At 30.6% G+C, this 24,615-nt stretch overlaps 2 protein-coding genes and 1 long non-coding RNA gene across 4 annotated transcripts in view; 1 reads left to right on the forward strand and 2 right to left on the reverse strand.

Annotated features, from left to right (window-relative positions):
* Positions 1-4,155: 4,155 nt before the first annotated feature.
* On the reverse strand, positions 4,156-6,007 carry LOC115033618. Its single transcript, XR_003838895.1, has 2 exons — positions 5,958-6,007; positions 4,156-4,255 (listed from the first exon to the last, which is right to left on the reverse strand). It is a non-coding gene; the product is annotated as an uncharacterized LOC115033618 (long non-coding RNA).
* Positions 6,008-9,290: 3,283 nt separating this feature from the next.
* Positions 9,291-21,583, forward strand: LOC100575400 (cilia- and flagella-associated protein 161). The gene is made up of 3 exons (XM_029487396.1): positions 9,291-9,446; positions 10,607-10,696; positions 21,381-21,583. Exons 1-3 carry the CDS (start codon positions 9,306-9,308, stop codon positions 21,519-21,521), a joined length of 372 nt encoding a protein of 123 aa, XP_029343256.1. The 5' UTR covers positions 9,291-9,305; the 3' UTR covers positions 21,522-21,583.
* A 418-nt stretch (positions 21,584-22,001) lies between these two features.
* Positions 22,002-24,615, reverse strand: part of LOC100163621 (band 4.1-like protein 4) — a 171,967-nt gene continuing 169,353 nt past the window's right edge. For both annotated transcript variants that reach the window (XM_008182275.3, XM_001952827.5), the window contains 3 exons: positions 23,705-24,407; positions 23,209-23,296; positions 22,002-23,085 (listed from right to left, as the gene is read on the reverse strand). In XM_008182275.3, coding sequence (XP_008180497.1) covers positions 23,084-23,085; positions 23,209-23,296; positions 23,705-24,407 — 793 coding nt within the window. In that variant the 3' untranslated portion in view covers positions 22,002-23,083. The remainder of the gene's footprint in view (positions 23,086-23,208; positions 23,297-23,704; positions 24,408-24,615) is intronic.

Genomic DNA, 24,615 nt, shown 5'->3' on the forward strand with positions numbered 1-24,615 from the left:
ATAAATTTTAAATATTTTCATAATTTATTATTCTAAGTTTAACTCTGTTTTTTAGATTATATTGGTAGTTTAAACGAAGCCAAATATAAACTTACCTAACTGATCAGTGGCGGTTCGAAAGGAGTATAATATTTAAATCACGTGAACCCTAATTGTTATTTCAATATATCTGCATAGTAAAATAGTCGTTGACAGTTGGTCGAGTATGGAAATAAACAGTATAGTTGTAGATGACTGTTGTAGACGACATTGAATAAAATATAATAATAGGTGATTAGTGAACAAATAATGATTAACATAAATTAGGCTACAGTGCTACACTACACTAATATTAAGAACTCATTGTCTAGATAATAAATAACTTATACATTGTAAATTGCATTACTTTAATATTATTTTGTACCTTCGTCGTATTATGTCGTATTATGTTGTGTGTTTTATAATGTACACAATAATGGCTTGTCCCATGAATTTACAATAAATAAGATTACATTTTAAAAATTAAAGTATAAAATCTAATTTAAAAACCAAATACCATACAGTTATCAAATTGACTGTATTTTTTAATGTATTAACAAGACTGTTCCAATGTTCAAACACCTCTAACAACATAAAGTGGGAGTACATAGTATTTATATTTCTTAAGACTAACGATGAGTATTTTAGTTTTAATCATACCTACTACAATTACATGTTATCAATTAATTATCTTATTAAATTCTTAACCTTATTTTAAATTTGAAATGATCTGCGAAATCATATAAAAATATAATGAATTCTCCTTTTATTGGCTTGTTCTATGAAGAAACCCTTTGTTACATTGTGGTATTAATTATTACGAGTTTCGGATATGCAAAACAGTTTACACATTTTCACCGCCAAAAAGTGAAAAAAAAATGGTCTGGTATTTGATATTATAACAATGTGAGAGTCTATGCAAAAAAAATTCAACCCACCAGTGACTTAACTCAACTCTATTTAAAGCTCATAGAATAACATAATATATCTGCGAAATTTAACGACCCGGACATCCCATATTATATAAACTGTACTTACGTTTTCCGAATAATAGTAGGGGCGTACGCGTGCCCGTTGAAAACTTTCGTTAACAATCAAATTCTAGTTATTAATGTGTACTTATAAAATACCTAAACTCAAAACAGACGTGCAACTATTACACAGATTAACTGCGTACAAAATAACTTCATATTCAGATCGCCACCGAATATTCAAATACCTTTTGGTATTAACATTTTATTTTTTGACCTACATACACAATTTAGACGGAGTGCGTCGACTGCAATTCGTGATGGACTTACTATTATATTAAATAAATATACTCCAGTAATGTATATAAACTTAAAATACCTGTAATTAATGAAAATAAACTTAAAAGTTGGCACAATATTGTTGTTATAAACTGAAATCTGGTTTTCAGTTTTATTTATTGATATTTTTTACATCAAAATTTAAAAAAACTATATGCCTATTATTATTCATCCTGCATCATACGAAATTAAAATTATTGAAAATACATTATCTCACTAAGAACAAATAATGGTTATAAAATAGATGTTCATTTTTTATTAATTAAAGTTTCCCTGACGTATGTCATCGTTTTTTTTTAAACGTAGTAAGAAAGGTTTGAAACTATGGAGAACATTATAATTTATAACATATAATGATATTATATAACATTGTATTCTAGCTTTTTTTTTTATACTCATTAACATTAATCAAATACTTTAATTGGATTAATCTACGTGCAGGGCTTTTTTTAAATTCTTATAGTAAATAATAATATAGTAATTTTATTTTCAAATTTATATTTACCGTCATTATATTGTGCACATTTTTTTTTAGTGCCTATACCCATGTCGTGTTTACATAATATTATATTAACTTAATGTATCTCAAGGTAGAGCTTAAAGTGGAAAAAATTATTTCTATATAAATTGAAATTATATAAATCCGATTTGTTATATTTTCAAAAATATAATGTATTATTTGAACACATCTAAGAATAAAATAAGGACAGTGGGTAACTATAAACATTGTAAGACTTTCTTTTTTTAGTTTTTATTTTCGAAAAATGCATACGTTTTTAAATACATCGAACATTTAGCTTACCTAGCTTTAGCTCCATATATTCTCGTCTAATTATTATCGATAGAGTTAATTCGTAACAAAAATAATGAAGTAAATACGTTCTTGCCTTCTTCAACAAACACGATATTTAATATTATATATTTCAGTTATTAAATTATTAATATTTGAGTGAGAAAAGTTGATCAACACGGATTTTCTACAGTTACCAGTGCAGTAGACTTTATCTGTTATGTCCACGAGTCTTTTGACTCGAAACAACAGATTGATTTAATTTTTACAGATTTTTCAAAAGCCTTCGATACAATTGACCATGGTTCCCTTGCTTTTATTCTTGATCGATTAGGTGTTGGGGAGCCACTCTTATCCTTGATTCAATCTTACTTGTCAAATCGCAGTCAGTTCATAAAAATCTTTGATAAAACCTCAGCATGAATTCAAGTATTATCCGGAGTTCCCCAAGTTCCCTAAGTAGTCACTTAGGTCCATTATAATTTAATATTTTCATCAACACTGTCTATCCCATAATTGATCCATGAAGACTTCTTCTTTTTGCTGACGACGCTAAAATCTTTTACAGGATTTCATCACATGACGACTGTTTAATTCTTCAGGACACATAAGATAAATTTAATATATGGTGTAAAACTGTAGGACTATCTCTTAATATAGGAAAATGTAAGATAATGTCCTTTTATCGTAAGCGAGATGTCCTTAATTTTGCTTACTGCCTAGACGGCCAACCTCTTTTGTGAGTAGACAAAGTAAAAGATTTAAGTTTTCTTTATGTTCCCTCGCTAGATTTTCGACCACATATCGATTTCATCACATGCAAGGTACTCCGTGTAATTGGGTTCATTAGACACCACTGCCAGAACTTTAGCTCTAAGACATGTCTTCTCTCATAAAAAAAAACGCGCTAGTCAGGTCCTTACTTGAATATGGCTCAATTGTTTGGTCCCCACATACCAAAAAAGATATTTTACGACTAGATAAAGTCCAAAATCATTTTCTTGGCTTCGCAGGTCGCTGTCTTAACATTACTCACCCCCCTCACGATTATGGGCCTATTAATGCGATACTGAAACTGGAACCACTATCAGAGCGCCGTAAAAAATTATTTATTAACTTTACTACCAAATTATTAGAAGGCTCATTGATGCCCCCCGTCTACTAGAACAACTCAGCATTCGTGTTCCTGGCAATACTAGGTCTCAAGATTATTTTTCCCCGCCAATATGCAAAACAAATTTTGCTAAAAATTCCCCAATCATAAAAATGATGTCCATTAGCAATAATAGTAGATCTCTAGTACCAAGGCCACATTAATGTTTGTATAATTGTATTATTAGTATCAATAATTTATTATATTTAGTTCATCTATATACATATAATATGTTCTATTATATATCTTACTTGTAAAAAGCTGAATGGCGTTAATTCATATAAATAAAAAAATAAAAATAAAAATCGAAAAAATCAAACGCACTTTCTCTAAAAATAAATAATAATTTTATATCTTTGATGAGTAGAAGTGAGAACGATAGGAGGAGGGGGGAAAGAAAACGTTCAAGATGATAATGATAACGAAATTGTGTAGCTATAGTACATAGAGCTATTGACCGACGCGCCAAGGCGTAAATATATGTGAATTATTAAATATAGTTTACAAGAATTCGATTAGGTACAACTGGATTGAACGAATATTAAATTAATACACGTCAGCGCTACGATATAGTATAATATTCATGTGAGTATAAATAATGAATTTTTCTTAGAATCAAACCTTAAAACCAACCCTGCGGAGATGAAATTCAAAAATAAATACCTCGCATAACGAACTGAGCGTATTATTGGTGTTCTAAATTAGAAAACCACCGAAACGATTCCGAATGGAATTTAACCAGGGCTTAATTTTACACAAAATGGTAAAAGGAACAACTGTGATTTCTATTTTATTTTTAAAACACTTTCCGTGTGAATTATTGTTCTGTACAGTGGCGCCGAAGTTCATGGTGACGACGGGCCGTGGCCCAACCTCTTTTTTTTAAAAATGTGGCCGGCCGTCCATATTTTATTTACTTCACAACTTTAATATGATCATGAGTATATTTGAACCATGATTATGAATAAATGTATATTAGGGTACCTTCGGCGCCACTAAGTACATAAAAATACTCTTTTACCTGATACAGTATACGATCTATTTACAACACATCAATTTGGACATGGGGAAAGAAATGTGCAAATGAATATTAGTTCAATTATACTTAATAAATTCATCACATAACTTACAAGTACATTGAAATTATCTTTTGCCGGCTACAGTTCTAAATTTTTAAAGTACTCAATAATAACATTAATAGAAACTAATAGAGAAGTAGACAAATATTCAAAACTATACATAATTTTAGATTTTTAATGAGTTGGAAATGGTTTCATAAAACACTAAAAAAACTATATTTGATAAAAAATTCTTAAAAAAAAATCATAAAAAATCTATCTTTAATAAAAAATCAATAAAAAGAGTCGTTAAAAAAACAGAATTTACTAAAAATCATTAAAAAAAATCATTAAAAAAATCTTTGTTTGATAAAAAAATCAATAAAAAACTATATTTGATAATAAATTCTTTAAAAAAAATCAAAAAAAATCAGAATTTATTAAAAGAAAATCTTAAAAAATCATTGAAAAATCGGTGGTTGATAAAAAAATCAATAAAAAACTATATTTGATAAAAAATTCTTAAAAAATTCTTATAAAATCAAAAAAAAATAATTAATAAAAAATGTTTAAAAAATGTGAATTTATAAAATAAAATCATTAAAAAATCTGTATTTGATAAAAAAAAATCAATAAAAAAACTATATTTGATAAAAAAATTCATAAAAATCAATAAAAAATCGTTAAAAAACAGTATTTATTAAAAAATAATCAATAAAAATATAATTATTAAAAAATCTATAAAAAATCATAAAAATGTGTATTTATAAAAAAACTATATTTGATGAAAAAAATTCTTAAAAAAATAAAAAAAATCCATGAAAAATATAAATAAATCGTTAAATCGTTAAATAATCAGTAGGTATATATTAAAAAAATCTTAAAAAGAATTAATAAAATTATAATTATTAAAAAATGTATAAAAATCATTAAAAAAATCTGTATTTGATAAAATAATCAATAAAAAACTACATTTAATAAAAAATTCATTAAAAATCTATATTTATTAAAAAATCAAAAAAAATCGTTAAAAACCTTTAATTACTAAAAATATCTTAAAAAAATATAATTATTAAAAAAAGTTTAAAAAAATTATTTAAAAATGTGTATTTATAAAAAAATCATTAAAAAATCTGTGGTTGAAAAAAAAATCAATAAAAACTATATTTGATAAAAAATTCTTAAAAAATCTGTAAGAAATGAAAAAAAATATAACCTTGATAAAGCTTCTATCACTACAAAAAGAAAATCACTTTATTTAACAAAACATCCCGAAATAAAGGCAAAACGTTATACTACATCAGTACATACAATGTTTGAAATGGGATTTTTACGAAACTCATAAAAAATCTAAAATAATGTATAAAGTTTTGAATACTTGTCTATTTGATACAGAATTGTAATCCTTGGCACTGAGTTATATTGATTCTTATAATACTGTTAAGTAAAAGATATTAGTTCAATTATACTTAATAAATTCATCATATACCTTATAAGTATATGCAGTTGCGCCGAAGTCCATTTTTTAAAAAATGTGGCAGGCCGGCAATATTTTATTTACTTCATAACTTTAATATGAGCATGAGTATAATTAAACCATGATTATGAATACATGTATATTAGGGTACCTCTATATTAAATAATTAAGATATTGAGGCCGGGAAGTTTTAAAATTGCCCGACCACATTTTAAAAACTTCGGCGCCACTGTTTCTGTACCTGTGAAAAACATTATGTTAGGAATGGGTTATTCATTAATTAATATTCCTCGCTTCGCTAGAAAACTAAAATGATTTCTATAATATCAAAAATATATTTATATATTATAAATTATCAACATTTATTTGTTTTTAATATAATTAACACATTCGTGGACATTTGAAATTCTCGGAAGGGGAAAAAACTACTTTTAAAAACGCATATGATTATTACTGCTATAGCAGTACTGTCCCTCTACATTGCTATTTACAACTATGTACATCACTGCACTGCTATAGCAGTATAATTTATATTTTTTAAATAATAAAATAAAAATAATAATTCAACTCAACCTGGTTTATTTTGTATAACAAATTTTGAAAAAGAATGTTATGAAATTTAAAAAAAAAAATGAAAATATAGTCTTATATAAATTGAACCAATGAAATATAAAATAATGAAATAATTTTTTTATGACATTTTTGTGAAAGTCTTCAAAACATGAACCGGGACACAGTGGAACATTGCAAGCTTTACATTGATACTGGGTTTGTTTCCTCACGTGATTTTTTGTGCACATTTTGCAGTTTTTGAAGTAATGTTTTCTTTTATACAGTGGAGGTAATGGGATTTTTTCTTGATAGTGTTGTCCTTCTTCTAACATTGGTCATTTGTTTTTTGGATCTTTTGATTTTGGAGCATTAAAAATTTGATTAGCTGTTACATCTATTGGAAGGTTTATCATATTTTTTATTAAAATATCACGAAAATCTTTAAAAGTCATAGAATAGCAGCCAAAATGTTTTTTGTATAGGTAAAAACTATTCCACGCTGTAATATCTAACAGATGAAATAAAACTTTTTTATACCATCGTGATTGTTTTCGTGGGCTGCTGTAATATTTTACCATTTAGTTTGACCTGTTTATAACACTCATATTTAATTTCATTTGGTTTTTTTTTTTCATTTCCAAATCGATTTTTGGATGATAAAAGCTGTGGATGGTACTTTGTAGTTATCGCTAATACATCCCTTTTATCTTTCCACTTAGATACATAAATGTTTTCTTGTCGACGCCAAATATATTCACCAGATTTTAACTTTTTTGTGGTTACACATTTTGGGTTGCCTTTACGGTTACTACGTAGTGTTCCTGTTGTATGTGTTTTTCGATTTAGAAGTTCTCTTGAAAGACTTATACTATTATAATAATTATCCATAAACACCCTTGATTAAGGGCATCTTAATCAAGAAAAGCTTCCAAAATACGAAAAACTAAACTATTTATTTTTGATGTAGAACCGACTTGAATTTCTTCTCTTTTTCCTTTATATATCTCCATGTTTAGAACAAATCCATCGGGTGTACAGAGCTTGAAAAACTTTATACCATATCGTGCTTTTTTAAGTCTCATATACTGTCGAAATAAAAGGCGACCACGGTGTATTAAAAGCGATTCATCAAGTGATAGACATTCGTATGGAATATATATTATATAATATAATATAGCAATATAATAATAATATAGCAAGTTACACCCAAAAAAAGTTGAAAAATCATTATTTTTTTAAGTTGCAATTTTTTACGGACAGCGGAGTGCACGGGTTCAGCTTTGTATGAATGTTTGTGTGTAGATTAGAACTCTTGAAAGAAGATATAGATTAATTTAATAAGGGCTAAATTTGATTTTTTTTATTCATTGGATTTTAGTACAGTTAGATTAGGTTAGGATTTTGTATTAATTGATTATATTAATCCATATCTAATAAGTCAATCAGCTTACTGTTTTATATATACAGAAGATATTATAAATTATCAATATACCTAACTATTGATTATATTATTTTTCATAGTACTTCACTACTTCATTGCACTGAACAGCTTACTTACACCCCTATACTATTAACGCTTAAACTAAATTATTATTTTAAGAAGTGTTGCTCAACAGCTATAATCATTTAAATCAATATTTGTTTTTTATCAAATTAAAATATAAAAAAAATAAATAATAAATACCCACTGATTAATCTAAAATTATAAGATATAGAAAATAAATAATTACATATTTTGAAAGGAGAACAAATTACTCAGATTTGACTCTAAGTCATCGGTGTACCAGCATAGCTTTTGAAGATTAAGTTAAAAGGGACGCCTTTTAAACGTTTTCAGGGGCAGGGGGCATAGTCCCTTAGCGTCACCGCCCACACTTTACCTAAGTTGGTATAATATGGCTGCCCATTGACGACGGTGAGATCATTGTAAATTGTAGGCAGTCAAAATAAATCACCATAACAACAACTAAATTGATCCTTGATTACTAAAGCACTTATGATAATGTGCGAGAGCATGATTTAAGCAATTTAAGATTCCCAAGAGATAATGTAAATATTACTTTTTTTAACTAACATCTGCAGCTTAGTAAAATCACATGTAGCGTGACCAGTCGACATTTTAGGTTCGGTAAGATCACTGAGATGGATAAGAATATAGTTAAGTATTTCCTTATCTATTTCTATGGGTCCGATAGGCATCAAACAAACTATTATGTCCATTTGATATTTTTAATAAATGTAACTATTAAATAGTTACATTTATTTAAATTTTAAACTATAGAATTAATAAATTTATGGTAAATTGATTAAGCTATTTTGGTAAGATTTATTCCCAAATTCATAAAATATGTGCAATTATTAAACTGATAATAACATATTATTTGATTCAATCATTTTATATATTGACTGTATTTTAGTAAATGTATTGTCAAATCAAACCATAGTTTTTATTTTATTTTACCTAGTATTTTAGTTCAGTGATATATAAGTATCTTAAATCGTGGGTACACCTGGTGATAATTATACACACTCGTGGTCACAGAGATTGTTGAACTCTATGTTCATATGCACTAGATCCAACCATTCCACAGAACTCATAAATATTAATAAATTTAAGTTGACACGTTAATTTGTTATTACTGCACTACTCAACCAACTTACAATAATAAACGTAAATATGTATATACATTTAACCTGTGTGCATAGTCTATACAATAATATTATGTAATTATTTTGATAAATACTTTTGAGTTTAAATATGAAAAATACGAATTATTCTTTGGACAGTCGACTGATAATTGTTAATAAATAGGGCTTATACAACGATTGTGCAATTTGACCTTACTCGTGGTCACACATACAACACTCTAAATCGATGAATCTACATTATTATTATCATGTTAATGTTTTGACGGTGTTTCCGCAGCCACTGTTCGTTGCTGCCGTCATGCCTCGTCTGCTCGCCGAACGAGGGGGGTCTGGTCACCCGGCGCTGAAGCTTGTCGACGCGCAGGACCCCTATTGCCGGTGGACGGTCGCCTACTGGCGTACGGCGATGCGTGAGGAAGCCGAAGGACTTCCGGTTCCGGTGAGAAAAACAACACCCTTTAAAAATACAAAATCCACGACCTTTCCACCCTCACATATCCCTTTCTTTTCCACTCGTCTATAGGCCGCGCAAATATATAGTGCCGTAAACAATAACTCAACAATTACCTATCTGTATAAGACAATATTTTAATTATTAAAATATTAATCTAAAGATAATAATAGATAAGTGATACCAAATAATTTATCTAGATAAAAAATATGCAATATTTATAGGTAAGTTACATATTTTTTACGTTCGTTTGCGAATTTCCATCAATATTTATGGAGAAAAAATAAAATACTACAAAGTATAATAAAATTAACTGGAAAACTCCAATATTCAGTACTTAGTTGTTACAACGAAAACATTAACTAGTTTAATCATCAAGGTAATTAGGTATATAAACTGTAACAAGTTAAAAAGTTATAAGCAAATCAATTTTTTAACTAGTTCATGCACACCATGATCAATATTATTACTATGATTTATCGCCGCATCCATTCTTAACAACATATACGACAGCGGAAAAGAGGTCGTTTAAAAGAGAGAAAAACATAAACAACATAAATATTACACAGCCGGTTTCACCGTTATCCATGAGGCTGCTCCTCCAAAGTCGGACGTTAAATCCAAAACTGCGACGGGTTGTGTGCGTGTGTATGTGACCGGAACAGCAGAGCGGAAAGGATGCGCGTGGGAATACGTACACACACACAGACACACACCACACAATAATAATAATGCGATTGTTTCCTCCGACGTAATTACTATATATATATAGCACGTTTGTCCTTGAGAGATTTCGACGCGCGCTACCCACCGCACGCTGCAAGAGAAACGAGTAAACTCGTAAACGCGCGGACGAGTCGCAGTCGACGACAAGACCAGTTGTGTTCGTGTTTCTCGACTGTCGAGTAGGTATTATACCTACCTATAAAGCGTACGACCCCGCAACAGCGTTTTGACCACGCTTTATTATATTATATAGTTATTGTATTGTGTCTTATTTGTTTTAAGTCCGAGCAATCATTACAAATTGTTTATGTTTATAATTTCCACACGCAACCCGTGGGTGAATCGAAAACGCGCTAAAACCAAAAATACTACATTTTTCTGACCAGGGATTATCTTTTTTTACCCGTGTGTAACCGTTGCAGAACGGAGCCAGAGTTGTCCTGAAGCACATGGCCACGAATCTGAATGCCGCGGTGGAGACAGACTTTCGGATTGCGACGTTCTTCGGCAACGTAAGTTTATAAATTTTTCATTAATTTATGTAAATCCACATAAAATTATCGGATAATGTCTGAGTCATTTGGCCAGTACAGTGGATTCCGCTTAATATGGACACGTTACAGGACCAAACTCATTTACCCACATAAAGCAATTGGTCATATATAAACCGAAATCAATTAATATACATTGGAATTGGACCATTTTACGTGGATGTCCATATTAGGAGGCATCCACTGTATTATCATGGTTCATTTGACCCCACCCCCTCCCCCCACACACGAGTCTTCTCAATGGGCCCAGTATTCATAAATATATAGGTGTTATGTAGGTATATGAAATGAAATGAAATAAATATTTAAAAGGAAATCATTAGGTTAAATGCTAATAATAGTAATAATATACGTCTTATTAGTTATTGATCATGTAGTAAATAGAATATTTAAATATTTAATACAATATTTGTTACTGCAGGCGTATTATGTACTAGCTCTGACATTAATTTAAGTATTTAATGTCTTATGACAATAAGATAACCTTATTGTATTTATTTATTTTATTATAACCTTATGAAAATTTTATTGATCACGATCGGAGAAGTTCTTAAAAATTGTTTTTCGTACAATCTCGTTTCGACAAACTACAATTATTTTCTTATGCGTTAGCTCGTAAAATGCATACGTAACGTATACAAATATTTCTAAAGTGTTTCGGACGAGTGATAAAAGACAATCGTATACCGTGGGATAAAATCGTATAAAATAATAATAACATTAATATATACGACGTATGTACAGTCGGTGTACGTCGCGGGTTAGCGTTGATTCCCGTTAAAGTCTCTCGCGTCGAGGTCAGCGCGAAGTTTATTATTATTATTGTAATATTAACATCATACGTGGAGAGTCCATTAAAAAAACGACGACTATTGCATTATTATTACTCGAGTTATTTATTATTATAATAATTATTGAAACGTCGAAAACGCAACGGCGACTGCGCTCGTTCCGATTGATATTACACGCATTTACGCGGCAGCTGTACGCGTGCGTTCTAAATCTATCATTAACGGAACTAGTTTCTATATTATACGCTACTCGTCGAACTAGTAATAATTATATTTATATATTTATTTAATGTACCTGTACACCAGCTGTAAGTACTTGTATTATACCCCGAGTACTCGATGGTACGAGGGCTAAGGTCATCGGTACACGCGAGTCCGACGCAAAATCTCGTCTGCATAATATTATAATTATTATCGCGTTCGCAGTAAAATCCGGTGAAACTTTATCTCATCATTAATTAAATACCAATATAATATTAAAAGGTGCGGGTTTGTTTCAGTCGCGTCCGCTCGGTTCGTGCATTCGAACAAAATATATTTACGAACATTTTTTTGAGGTTTTAACCACGTATAACCTGCACAACCAAGACCAAGTTCAAAATGAATAACGTATACCTAATATAATGTAATGTTATTGTTAGTAGGACTACGTTATCTACACATAAAAAGTCGAGTGGAACTTTTTCAATTATGTCGACAGTCAAAGTTTATAGAAATATTTTGCTTAAATCGTTCGAATACCAAGCCAACAACGTGTGTACCAGGTGATTCGTGTAACACGTTAAATACTCGTCCTTTTACTTATTTTTTTAAATAATTTCAAGTTGTTACAAAACTAGTTGTTACTGAACCTAACCTTTCGACTTCATATTTTTCATCGTCCATAGCAACTATTGCAATCAAATTCTGTAGCATTTAAAAAAATATGCAGATCAACTTTATTATAATATATTATTGTTAGTTATCTTTAAAAAAAAAAATAATAACGGTTGGGCAGTACTATAATATGTATATATCGTACCTATATTATAATATTGTTATGTTTACCGACGACAATCGAGATGGAAGAAAAACGTTGAGCTATATTGTATACCTGCCACAAATGCTCAAAATAACATCATCATTCCGTTCATCATTGAATTTCTCCATCGTGCATAATACCTGATAATATTAATTGTATTATTATAAAACGTAAAATCTCGTCTACGTGATTTTTTTTTAAAATGTAACAAAAACCGCTACTCGGTTAGTATAAATTGGCAATGCGCACAATATAATTATTATAATAGGTACGTAACGACTTCCGATGAGATAAAAACAGACGTTTAAAGTGCTCACAAGTATTATTGTATGCCATAATGCGATACTGTCGTTGCGAATTTGGAGCGATTTGTGATGGAAATCTGTTGTAGATTGGATCGCGGACGGGAACGACGACGATGTGAATTTTATTATACTTATATTACTATTGTATGATTTGTACTTCATAATAATACGATATAATAATATAATATACATGATTCGAGTACGTCATTAAAATTAACTAATTTTTGTCGTTTCAAAAAATATTGTATATTTTACAAGATGATTCAGTGTCCTTTAATTCATTCAAATTCTTATTTTTATAATTTATAAAATATACCTGCCATGAGATTATATTTTCAATTATTTAATTTCTAGCATATCTACTGTGATATTAAATAAGTTTTATTTTTCGAAAATGTTGTTGAATGTAAATCAATATTTAAAGTGATATTTTCTGAGTTATTAAAATGTGATAGGATAATGGTAGGTAATTAAAAACGGTTTTACGTTAGTTATGTGGTATTGAATTTAATATTTGTTATAATCTGACAATTTTTACAAACCATGTAATTTTGATAAACCAATATAAATTCAAATAATCATACCCCCCACCCCCCACCTTATCTTCCAACCTTATTATCATAGTTATCATTCTTAGTACATCAAGTTTAATAACTTCAAAACTACCTACTCGTTTGAATTTACATTTACATAAATTCAAATTTTTAAAACAAAGTCATCTGCTTAACGATTTACAAGAAAACCGGCAATTCTATCTTTTGAAAAAAAGGCACACCTTAAAATTTAAACGATATAAAAAATCTAAACAATTGAAAATATGGACCTTAAGTGTATACTTGAAAATTCCATAGATCAGGATTCGAATAAATCTATTATATTATAGGAAAAAATGGAGGTGAGCAGGCTTGGTGAATGACCCTATATAGAAACACGCACTCGGAGTTTTCGTGTTTTTTATTTTATTTTCCGAGTATGAAATTTTTTTTTTTAATGAGCACAAATTACGTTTACCGAGTGCGAGAGGCGTTTTGCGCACTGCAGCTATAATATAATGTAAGTAATAATTATTAACACCGAGGGGAACGGCCTCAAAATTTGTTCTCGCAGAGTGATGAGCGAATTTGTCGGGTGTAGGTGAGTGGTATATGTATATCGGTGACCACGACGGCGGGGCGTGGTGATCGGCGCGATTAAAAAATGTTTATCCTCGTAAACCTGACACCGAGAAATTATAAAAAACAATTAACCGTGGCTGGCGGCAATATAATATTATGTACAAAAACGTCGAATAGTAATACGTGGGTATACGTCATATTATATTATTGTGTTATACCTATATAGGTGCGTTAATTATTTTATGCGTTTTTACAAGTGTAACAGAAAGGTATGCATACAAATGTAATTAACAAACTACATACATATATATAATATGTACATTATGTAATCACTTTTGTTCTGATAATCGATATTTAAATTTGTTTTTCTTCTTTTGTTCAATCATTAATCGTTCTGGTAAAATAAAAAACGTTCAAACGCCCCTGGTCACAGCCAAAGTCACTAATCGTTACACAATTATTTAATTATGCATTTGCATGCAGTTCTGTGTAAATTTTAGTGATTTAATATGCGAAATCGATAGATAAAGCTGACACGCTGCTATAATATATATATTTTAAATACGCATAAATAATATATACACGGCTGATATTATTTGATTGGTATACAATTTTATTAAAGACTTGAGCGGAATTTCAGTACAGACTGACAATAATAATTTCTGCACTTCACTGACAATGATTAGATTTGGAGTGCCAAAATACAGAAATCCGTTGTAAAACAAACCGTAATAGAAACATGATTAAAATATTTTGAGAAACTGTTTTTACGTAGTTACCTGTAAATTCTTCAGTAGGTACCTACATTGTATCAACCATCAACGGCTGTTTTTAAGTTAAAAACCGACATAAGTTAAGAATAGCGTAGGTATTATATACGGTTTCAAGATTCCCAGAATATAAGATGTTTTAATGTGTAATGTTATAACGGATTTGCATCTCCCTGTTGAAATAATAAAACTAATAGGCAATGATTTTTCCGAAGCTGAATTTATCACGCTAATTAAATTATTTCAGAAAAAAAAAATCGGACTGGTTTCACACGCGTGGGCAACAGCAATAATAATGTTAACGTACCAACATAATATTATTTGGACGGTTCACTATGGGTGTATATTATAATGTAGAAATAATAATGTACTATCATATAATATTTTATGGGAATCATAACAGCTAGCGTTCATAATATAGGTGCTCATTGTAATTAATAGTAATTAGTAATAACTAATTTATATTATAGAATCTGATCAGTGTGTAACTCATGTCAAACGAATATATATTATATAGTTATACAGATGAAAATACTATTAATTGAGTATGAGTGTATGCCGTAACGTTATGACATGAAAAACATGTATAAAACGAAAATTAAACAATGGTTCATGAAATGTGGGTAAAACACTTTATTTGACGGAAGTTTTAATTATTAAAAATATAAAAAAATAATAATAAAAAAATACATAAAAAATCCAAAATGTAAAATATTAGTGAGCTCTGCCCTCCTGCACCCATTTCTACCACTAATTCAAGATCAAGCATTATACTAGCATTGCCATAAAAAATTCTATACTCGCCCAAAAACTTATGATTTTAAATATTTTTGTACATGGTTGGACCTTTAGAGGATCCTGGACATTTGATGATAAAGGTACCTATACTGGATCGTTTTATGGGCAACAATCTAACAATTTATTACGGACATTTAAATATTGTATGTTATCTCTGCGTATTCTACCATTCAAAACTTTAAAATCAGCGATGTATGTAGGTATCTAATAAGGCTGCATACGAGTTGATTCCTGGGTACCTGTTTACCTGTATTGATACTGTTGAGTTGATTCCCGGGTCATTAAGAGGTACGTGCGAGTTGATTCCCTGCAGGTCATTAAATATTATTTTCAATATTTAGTCAAATATTCAGCCTATTTGCCTAATTAGTAATTCAAGAAACACCACGAGGAATTTGGCTGACAAGTTTCTCAAAAATGTTGTTCTTTTTAGTTTTTTTATATTTTGAAAATCATTCAATTTTTTGTTATAAAAATCTTATTAAAAAAATGTAGTAATATGGTAAAAATGTATAACACAAAAATTGGTATCTGGTAATGAGATTACCAGTATACCGTAGCATATAATGACCCGGGAATCAACTCACCTACTGCATCTAATAACACATTACGTTAAAATAAGAAATTATATAATTCATCGTATAATTATAATATATTTGTTTGTATTATTAGGTAGTATATTTATTTACTATCTATCAAAAACTTAAATTTTACCTCCGCTCAATCGGCTTTTAATATGGTTAAAGACGTCGCTATTCGTGGCAGGCGAGGGTTTCGTAGATCCTTTTATCCTGAATAATAATATTATCTGCTACGTTCGCGCTCCTAAGTCCTACGCGACGGCTGATTATATTACGTGTCGAATTGAAACCGATTATTAAGTGGCTGACGAATATAAAAATAACAATAAATAACAATAATATTCACTCGGACAGGTATAAATACTTAGGTTATATACATATACCTAATCTGTGATTTTTTTTCTCGACGATCCTGCGCCAAGACCGACGGCTGCAGCGTATTCTTACGATCTGATTTCCCGAAAACGCATAAATCTCCGGGCCCGTCGTTTTCGCGTCCCCGGGCAGAGGGGCTATATTTTCTTTTATCGATCATCGCCACCGACGACGACCATATAATATATCGCGTCGATTAAAAGCACGAGGCATCGAGTCAAAATAAATTACATTTCACAGCCATCCGCGCCGACAGGCCGCCGCCGTAATAATACATTATCGTATACCATAATATATAATACTCGCGTACTCTTGGACTTTTCTACCACGCGATGAGAAGCTCATCTTCTCGATTCGTTATTTTGCCGAAAACATCGAACCATTTGTTGGCTGGTATGATACGTATATAGTAAAACCTCCTTATAACGGACCCCATGTAAGACAAAACTCTTCTGACAACGGAAACTAACAATAGTCCTGCGGATAACCTATAACCGGTATATTTTAATCTCCCTATAACGGAAACTCTTTTATAACGGAAAAACATTTGATACCGATCAATTCCGTTATGAGGAAGTTTCACTGTACCTATATATCGTTTGTTGAGAGACAATATGAAACGAATTTCGAGGGGACGAACCCGCAGAGATAAGTATAATAATTCGGTACGTAGTTCGCGGGCTTTCTATAACGAAACGTTGTAAATTAATAATTATACAATAAATTGCATAGTGAATGTAACTACAACTCTTTTATGTTGTGTATAACGTACACAGCATGGGATGTTTTCATACAAATCTGGCAAAAATCAATATTTTTAAAATACATTTATCAAAACGACAGTCCATTAATGATATAAACATAAACTATTCTCACGCACCGCTACAAATAAGGTGGCTGAATATACGAATCAAAATCAATCTAAACAAAAAGCCATTGGAAAATGTTTAGTGGAAAATTGTTTTTAGCACTTTGATGGAAGATAGAACACAACATGCACTAAAAGCCAAATATAAAAGTTTAGGCTTTTAAGAGTTGACCATAAAAATAACAGTTTATGTTTATATATTTTATGTTTTAGTAAAAGCTGCATTTTAGGTTGGAAAATCTTATAACATTCCCAAGACCTAAATATTACATTGACTTGACATATATATGTAATATTAAACGCGTACCTCCGAGTAATGGATATCATTTTTTTTTTGTTTCTTACTAACATTTGGAAATAAAATACCAACAAATTAACAAAATACTTCCAATACACGATTTGTGTCAACATATTATTATTATAAATTCAAGACAAAAGAATATTTACATTATCGATATTATAATATATAATAATATCATAAACAGTAGATAGGTAAATGATTAATTTTGCAATAAGTTCTGCAGATGATATTATTTATTATTCACATTTCACCGTATTATACCTATATAATAATATTATTTCGATTATTTAAATGCTTTTTTCTTATTTCAATGTTGTCTAGTTTTTTATGGAAATATAAAAACCATCCATCGTCGTAGTTTTCAGTCATAGATATCGATTGAAAAGAGGTGGTATTGGCCACGACTTCAGTTCACACAGTGGCGTATATTATTGTGCTGAACCGATTTAAAACTTGATCTCCAAAGAAACACTCCATATAGGCACTTATACTATAAAGGCACTTAAAGTGGATTTTGGAACGAGGTCGATATTATTAAATGGTACACCCTGTAAGAAAGCACAATGCGGCCTTACACTATGTATATACAGGGTATGAATGTGTTTGCCGATCATTCTCATCACCATGATCGGTGTTCATAACACATAACGCATAAAGTATAAAATTCTGATTTTTGGCATTTTTAAACATATAATTCTCAAAGATACCTACTTAAGGAGTATCCCGTGACGGTAGAAATAACGAAATTTTTTTAAATGAGAACCGTCACCTTTTTCTACGGCAATTGTAATTACTAAATTGTTTAGCAGATGCAGTGTTACTGAAAATAACTAATATCTATAATAAATAACTATATAAATATAACCGAATCGAAATTTGAACAAATTGTATACAAAGTTATATGAATTTTTGTAATAAGAATAATAGCCCTTGAGAATATTTTTACATATAATATATATACCTACCTACATATACCAACCTAAGTGCAATATAAAATACATTTAATATTAGGTAATGAGTCGTTATAAAAAAAAAAAAAAAAAATACAAAATTGGAATAATAAATGTATACTAGTTCTTTAAGTATTCAAATTGTTTACGTTAATCATTATACAATTTTAATGAATTAATATAAATTACTATCATGATTTCGTGGACTATATTTTTATGCTTATCCCTTGTTGTACTTTGAGTTAAATAATTCATTTTTTTAAAAATGACGCCTACCAACCCCTCACTAACCACTTGTATAACGGACGACAAGAAAACGTGACGGATATTTGAAAAAATAAATAAACAGTTCATATCACCGTAAGACGACACTCCTTAAACGAATGTTAAAAGTCCAAGTATTTGAAAACCCGTGGTCCTTGTATAATATAATATCATATCGTTGGTAACGCCTAATAAAAAAATTGGAAAAAATCAGAATTCGAATGATTTCATACCCATCATGGTGGAAACGAATTGGGGCGAACGCGCCTTGCGAATCACCCTGTACAACTATGTTGTATTATATTCGCGTATTATGTTTAATGCTCGACACAAAACTGCGCTCGTTAGGGATCATAGTCGTCTATTATTATGACCGCGCCGACGCGTATTAGTCGGCTGCTCCCCATCGGTGGCGCTCGTCCGACACAATGCGAGAGACCTTTTCAACCCCGCCAACCTACCCGTTTTGTTATAGCACACGTATACACACATTACTACAGCTCGTAGGTACTTTTTATGAAATATGACAGAATAGGATGCGCGTCAGACTACAAAATATAATACATAGGTATATGCTATGTGAGTACATGTTATAATAATATATTTACTTCGCACATTTAATAGCGTTAATGTATGTAGTAGTTATTTTGTCGTAAAATCTGACAAGAACGTGAAATATTGTGATTTTCTATGCGGAAAAAATATTATATAATATATGATCTGGTCGAAGTGGTGGACAACGACATCGACAACCGTATGTCGATATCGCTGCAAACTTTCGACACATATCGTCTTGTCGTCCGCGATATAGATGAAACATAAAAATATATAATTACCGCATATTGGACTCACTTCGGGATCAAATAGTATTGGAGTCCATTAACCCAATGAGTCAATGTGAGTCGAAAGACTCAAGAAAAAAAATGTAAATGATGAAATTTAATAATAATTAGATGTCCTTAAAAACTCTAAAAATGCATGAAATATGCATGAAAAATATCAAAGGATAGTTTTTTAGTTAATTACTTAAAATAATTAAATACTGTGACTTAAAAGGGAAGTTGAAAAATTTTATTATACAAGGATTTTGTCCTATGATCATAGCCTACAGGTGTATTATGTCTGAAACGAATCAATAATGAACACGTACTCGATAATATATGAGATAAGAAAAAAAGATTTTTAAAAATGTTCTTTGAAATTTAAAAAGAAAATTTACTTACAATGATAGTAAATAAAAAGACCTACACATTTTGTTTTAAATTACATCCTAGAAATACTTAAATATGAAAAATAATATATCTGATTTTTCGTGATACTAAACTTGATTTATATTTTGGTCTGCAAAAGTGTAAAAATAAAAGTTATAATTAATATCCTCACCTTACGTCTTAAGTATTAATCATTAAATTCAGTATCCGAAGAATGGTGCGCAGGGACTAAAAAAAATAATGACATTAGTCAAAGTATATTACTATCATAAATTGAACGGACAACAGATTTAGCTTTTAACGATATTTCAAATTATTTTGCGTAGGCCACCATTGTAGACAATCGGCTTAGTCGAAGGGTGTATTTTGTGGTGCAGTTATTGATGAAAAAATAGTGTGAGTGTAGCGTGATGGAACTTCTTTCAAAACATCAAATTGACAACAAAAAAAAAATACGATATTTCAAATGTGAATAAGTACCTACTTATAAAAAGACAGACGAAAATTATAAAAGTTTTAACAACATTCATCGTATAATGAATAATTACAAAAATAATTAATATTGTCACTATTTCTTCTTAAATTAAGGCATAGAGTAGGTATCCCACACAGCATTTTAATATTTTCCAACTATGGTAAAAATATTTTCAGGAAAACAATATAGTTGTCAAGATATTTGAAAAAGTTGCGTAAATAAAAAGGAAAAAATGTATTTATGTTTTTTGGCCAAGAAGTTCACATTTGAAAAATATTTTGTAAAAAATATCAACAAAATATTTTAATCATATTTTTTCAAAAAACATTTTCATGGAAACATTATAAAATATTAAGTCAACATGTTTGTGCAACCATATAGTCCAATATTTTGTTATCGTGTGAATAAAATATTATTAGTCAAATATTCATTATTCAAGCAGTCCAAAATATTTACAAAATATTATCATTGCCCAAATGCTGTGATAGGTTGATTATGCAACCTGACAACATTTTCTTTGATATCTGCATGGTAACATATTATAATATTACATCTAGCTTAAATTTTAATATTTTATGGAGCGAGAAATCCGTCTAGGTGACAAATTTAGTACGGTCTACCCTCCGTAGTAGGGTTACACTTAAAAAAAAAAAAATGAAATGTAGTGTAATATTGTAATGAAATCAAGTTACCAAATCGTTTACAGTGATTAATATTGTGATATTATAACTGTCGTTGTGAAGATAGTTTGGTCTTTTTGAATTTCACGTTCTTTATTTAAAAAACGATTTTTAAACTTTATTTGTTGTTTTTTTTACAGGAATACGAAGTGAGCGCACACTCGATCAAGGACTCCGGAGGCCGCGAAAAGGCGCAGAATATTTGGGAGTTTGTCACGTCCAGCAAACGCCCGGTATCCGACGATGACGGGACGAACGAAGACACAAAAACGAACAAATAATATAATATTATTTTATTATATTTCCGTAGCATATCATATAATATAATACAATAATAATATGTCATTATCCAACTTATTTATGGGCTTCACTGCAAACAGATAAAACAACACAACAAACGTTACGGTTAATACAAAAGTGCAAATATTTTTCTCTCCATTATATTATAATAATATAGAGACCGCAAAAAAAGTGTTTTCGTTTTTAACGGTATACATAAAACAAAAACAAAACAAACAAATAAAAAAAAGTAGTATTTGATTATCAGTACAAATATTATAATTAGTATTTTTGTAGAAAATAAAAACAATAAATAAAACGAGATAATTTCGACATCACGATCGGAAAAAAAAATAATTCGTTTGAATTTCAATTTAATTGTTGAGTGCCTGTATATATACATATGTATCTATTAAAATATTATCATCAGAAATACAAAACATAATAATATTATATTATTATATTATAAGTATATTGTTACACTCGTATTTGTACAATATATTATATGATATAATATTATAATATGTTATTAGATAATTGTTTTTAATTTCGAAAACAAAATGTTAATGAACAAAAATGAATAGAGAGGTACCTACTGCCTCACGCGTGAAAACACACAGTTTATCAATATAATAATATACAATATGATAGGTAATAATAATAATATTATGTAATATAAAAAAAAAAAATAATGTACACATTGTCATTAAATTATATTAAATGTACTTACAAGACACGCGTCTTACACAACTAATAATAGGTAGTAATAATAATTTATATTAATAATAATGTATATATATAATAATATGCGCGGAACACATGTGTTGATCATAATATTGAGCTTTGGTATACTATACTTTTATTAACCCGACGAGCGCGACGGAGGCACGATAAACGATTACAATAATAATAATAATAATAATAATAATATATTATATAATATGAGTGGGAAACGAGAGAAAACGACCAGAGTATCAAGAAAAAAAAAGGGTAGGATAAGAAAATAGAGATCATAAAAAAAAAATAAAAATATTTAATAAAAACTCAGACTTATCGACGCCCTTTGACGGTTTCTCTCAAAAGTGAAAAGAATAAATAATAGTAATAATAATAATAAAAACGGTGAAGAAGAAAACTCGCGCTCGTGTATACAGACATAATATTATATTCTCGAAAAGGTTTCCCTATAATATGTGTAGATTATATATATATATATATATATGTATAATGTATATGCGTACAGTAGGTATATACGTAGTGATGAGATAAATCGTTTTCTTTTTACACTATACACGTTCGTATAATATAAATGTAATATAATATGGCTTATGCATGCGTGCGTGCGTGCTCGCGTCATCTAAATGAAAAATTATGATAAATGATAAATTATATATTATGTACACATAAAAAGTAGCCGGCGCAGCGTGTTTCACTCGTCGTCGTCCAAGTCGCGGCCGTAATCGATTTCCTCTCGTCAATCGATCGATCGATTGCAATTCATATTACGATGGTAATATATAAATCGTATCGACTCACCGCCATATGGTTTGCGTCCCCGCGAGAATTCTATCCAGAAACAAAAAAAAATTCGTTCAATTATATACTGCTTTACATAATATTATATTATTAAATATAATATAATATTGTTTTGGTATTGCGTTTTTTGTATTCGCGTATAGTTATACTCACACGTGGTCAGTTTGCTCTGCAGGATCGGCGAAAGAATCTCCTCTAGGCTGGCTGACGACCTCAGTTCGGAGTTCGACAGTCTATCCACCTAAAATCATATGGTTTCATATTATATAAAACGAATATATTATAACTGTACACTTAACAGCAATTATCGGTGTAAAAAAGATAATAGGAACTCTTGTAAAAAAAAAAAAAAAGTTTGTGTGATTATATAATATTATATTCATTAGAGGACAGTTTTCTAAATTCCGATATCGGTTATTGAAATTCCTTATAATGCGTTCTCAAAGTACCTATACATATTGTAAATCATGATTCAATAATTGAGCATGCTCAAACCACTCTGTAAATTGTGTATCGTGTATTTAAGGACGAAAGGTATTGTAAGTTGGGGAATTCCAGACGCCAGTAAGTCGAGTTTTAAGTCGAATGAAGTTAAGTGGAAGAAAAATTAATTCTGATTAATCGAAAATCGATTGCAGTTAACACTCACGTGATTGTGTTGTGGCGAAAAGTACGTCGGACCACCCCTAGAAGAAGTGCGCACCCCCGAGGACCTGTTGCCTAGGTACAAGATATCAGCACCACCACCGCCGCCGACCCCGTATGAGGACGACCCATTGTGCTGTTGTTGTGTGTGATTTTGTTGCTGTTGGTGCTGTTGTTGTTGGTTCTGCTGTTGTTGATGGTGGTGCTGCTGCTGCTGATGATGGAGGTGGTGATGTGGTGACGACGATGACGACGTACCGTTATGGTGGTCCCACTGGTGCGACGGTCTGGGTTTTCCTCTGTCACCCGGCCATGGTATGACGCCGTTGGGTGTGTTGGCGTGTTGCCCTAGCACGCCGCTCTCGAAAGACTTGCTGGACTTGATCGACTGCCCCACCGCAGCCGAAGTTGTAGCGGCTGTGGACTTGGCGTCGTCGGTTGTCGTCGTCATTGCGATCATCGCACTGTTCCGATTTGTGTCGACCGAAGCTGACGTCGTGCACGTTTCCGGATTGTTGTTGCTCCGGTTCTGGTACGCTGCCTGGTTGATATTTTTGGGCGGGCCGTAACCGCTAACCGGATATACGCGGTCCGGGACGCACTGCCACGGAACGACACTGCCACCCAATGTGCCGCGAATTTCTTGACTAGACCACGGTGATGGTGTCGAGTTGGCCGCGTTCGTAGAGGGTCGTTCGGCGCTGTTCCTATGGAAAATGGAAAAACACGATCAGACAGAGTTGGGCAAAAGTGAGTGAACGATGAAATCACGTCACGACACTTTCGTTTCGTTTTACTATCGCTCTGTAAAGTGTCTGAGTGGAAAGGTAATGTATGTTGGATCGTTGGAATAATAAAAAAATAAATATCATAATGATTATAAACGATCGTAAACATGCTCATCTTTGTTAAGGG

The sequence above is a fragment of the Acyrthosiphon pisum genome, chromosome A1 (assembly GCF_005508785.2).
Source record: "Acyrthosiphon pisum isolate AL4f chromosome A1, pea_aphid_22Mar2018_4r6ur, whole genome shotgun sequence".
Taxonomy (NCBI): Eukaryota; Metazoa; Arthropoda; class Insecta; order Hemiptera; family Aphididae; genus Acyrthosiphon; species Acyrthosiphon pisum.

Coding starts and splice junctions, on each gene's coding strand:
- LOC100575400 (XM_029487396.1), top strand. CDS start 9,306: ATGCCTCGTCTGCTCGCCGAACGAGGGGGGTCTGGTCACCCGGCGCTG. Junction 9,447..10,606: donor CCGAAGGACTTCCGGTTCCG/GTGAGAAAAACA, acceptor TAACCGTTGCAG/AACGGAGCCAGAGTTGTCCT. Junction 10,697..21,380: donor TTGCGACGTTCTTCGGCAAC/GTAAGTTTATAA, acceptor TTTTTTTTACAG/GAATACGAAGTGAGCGCACA.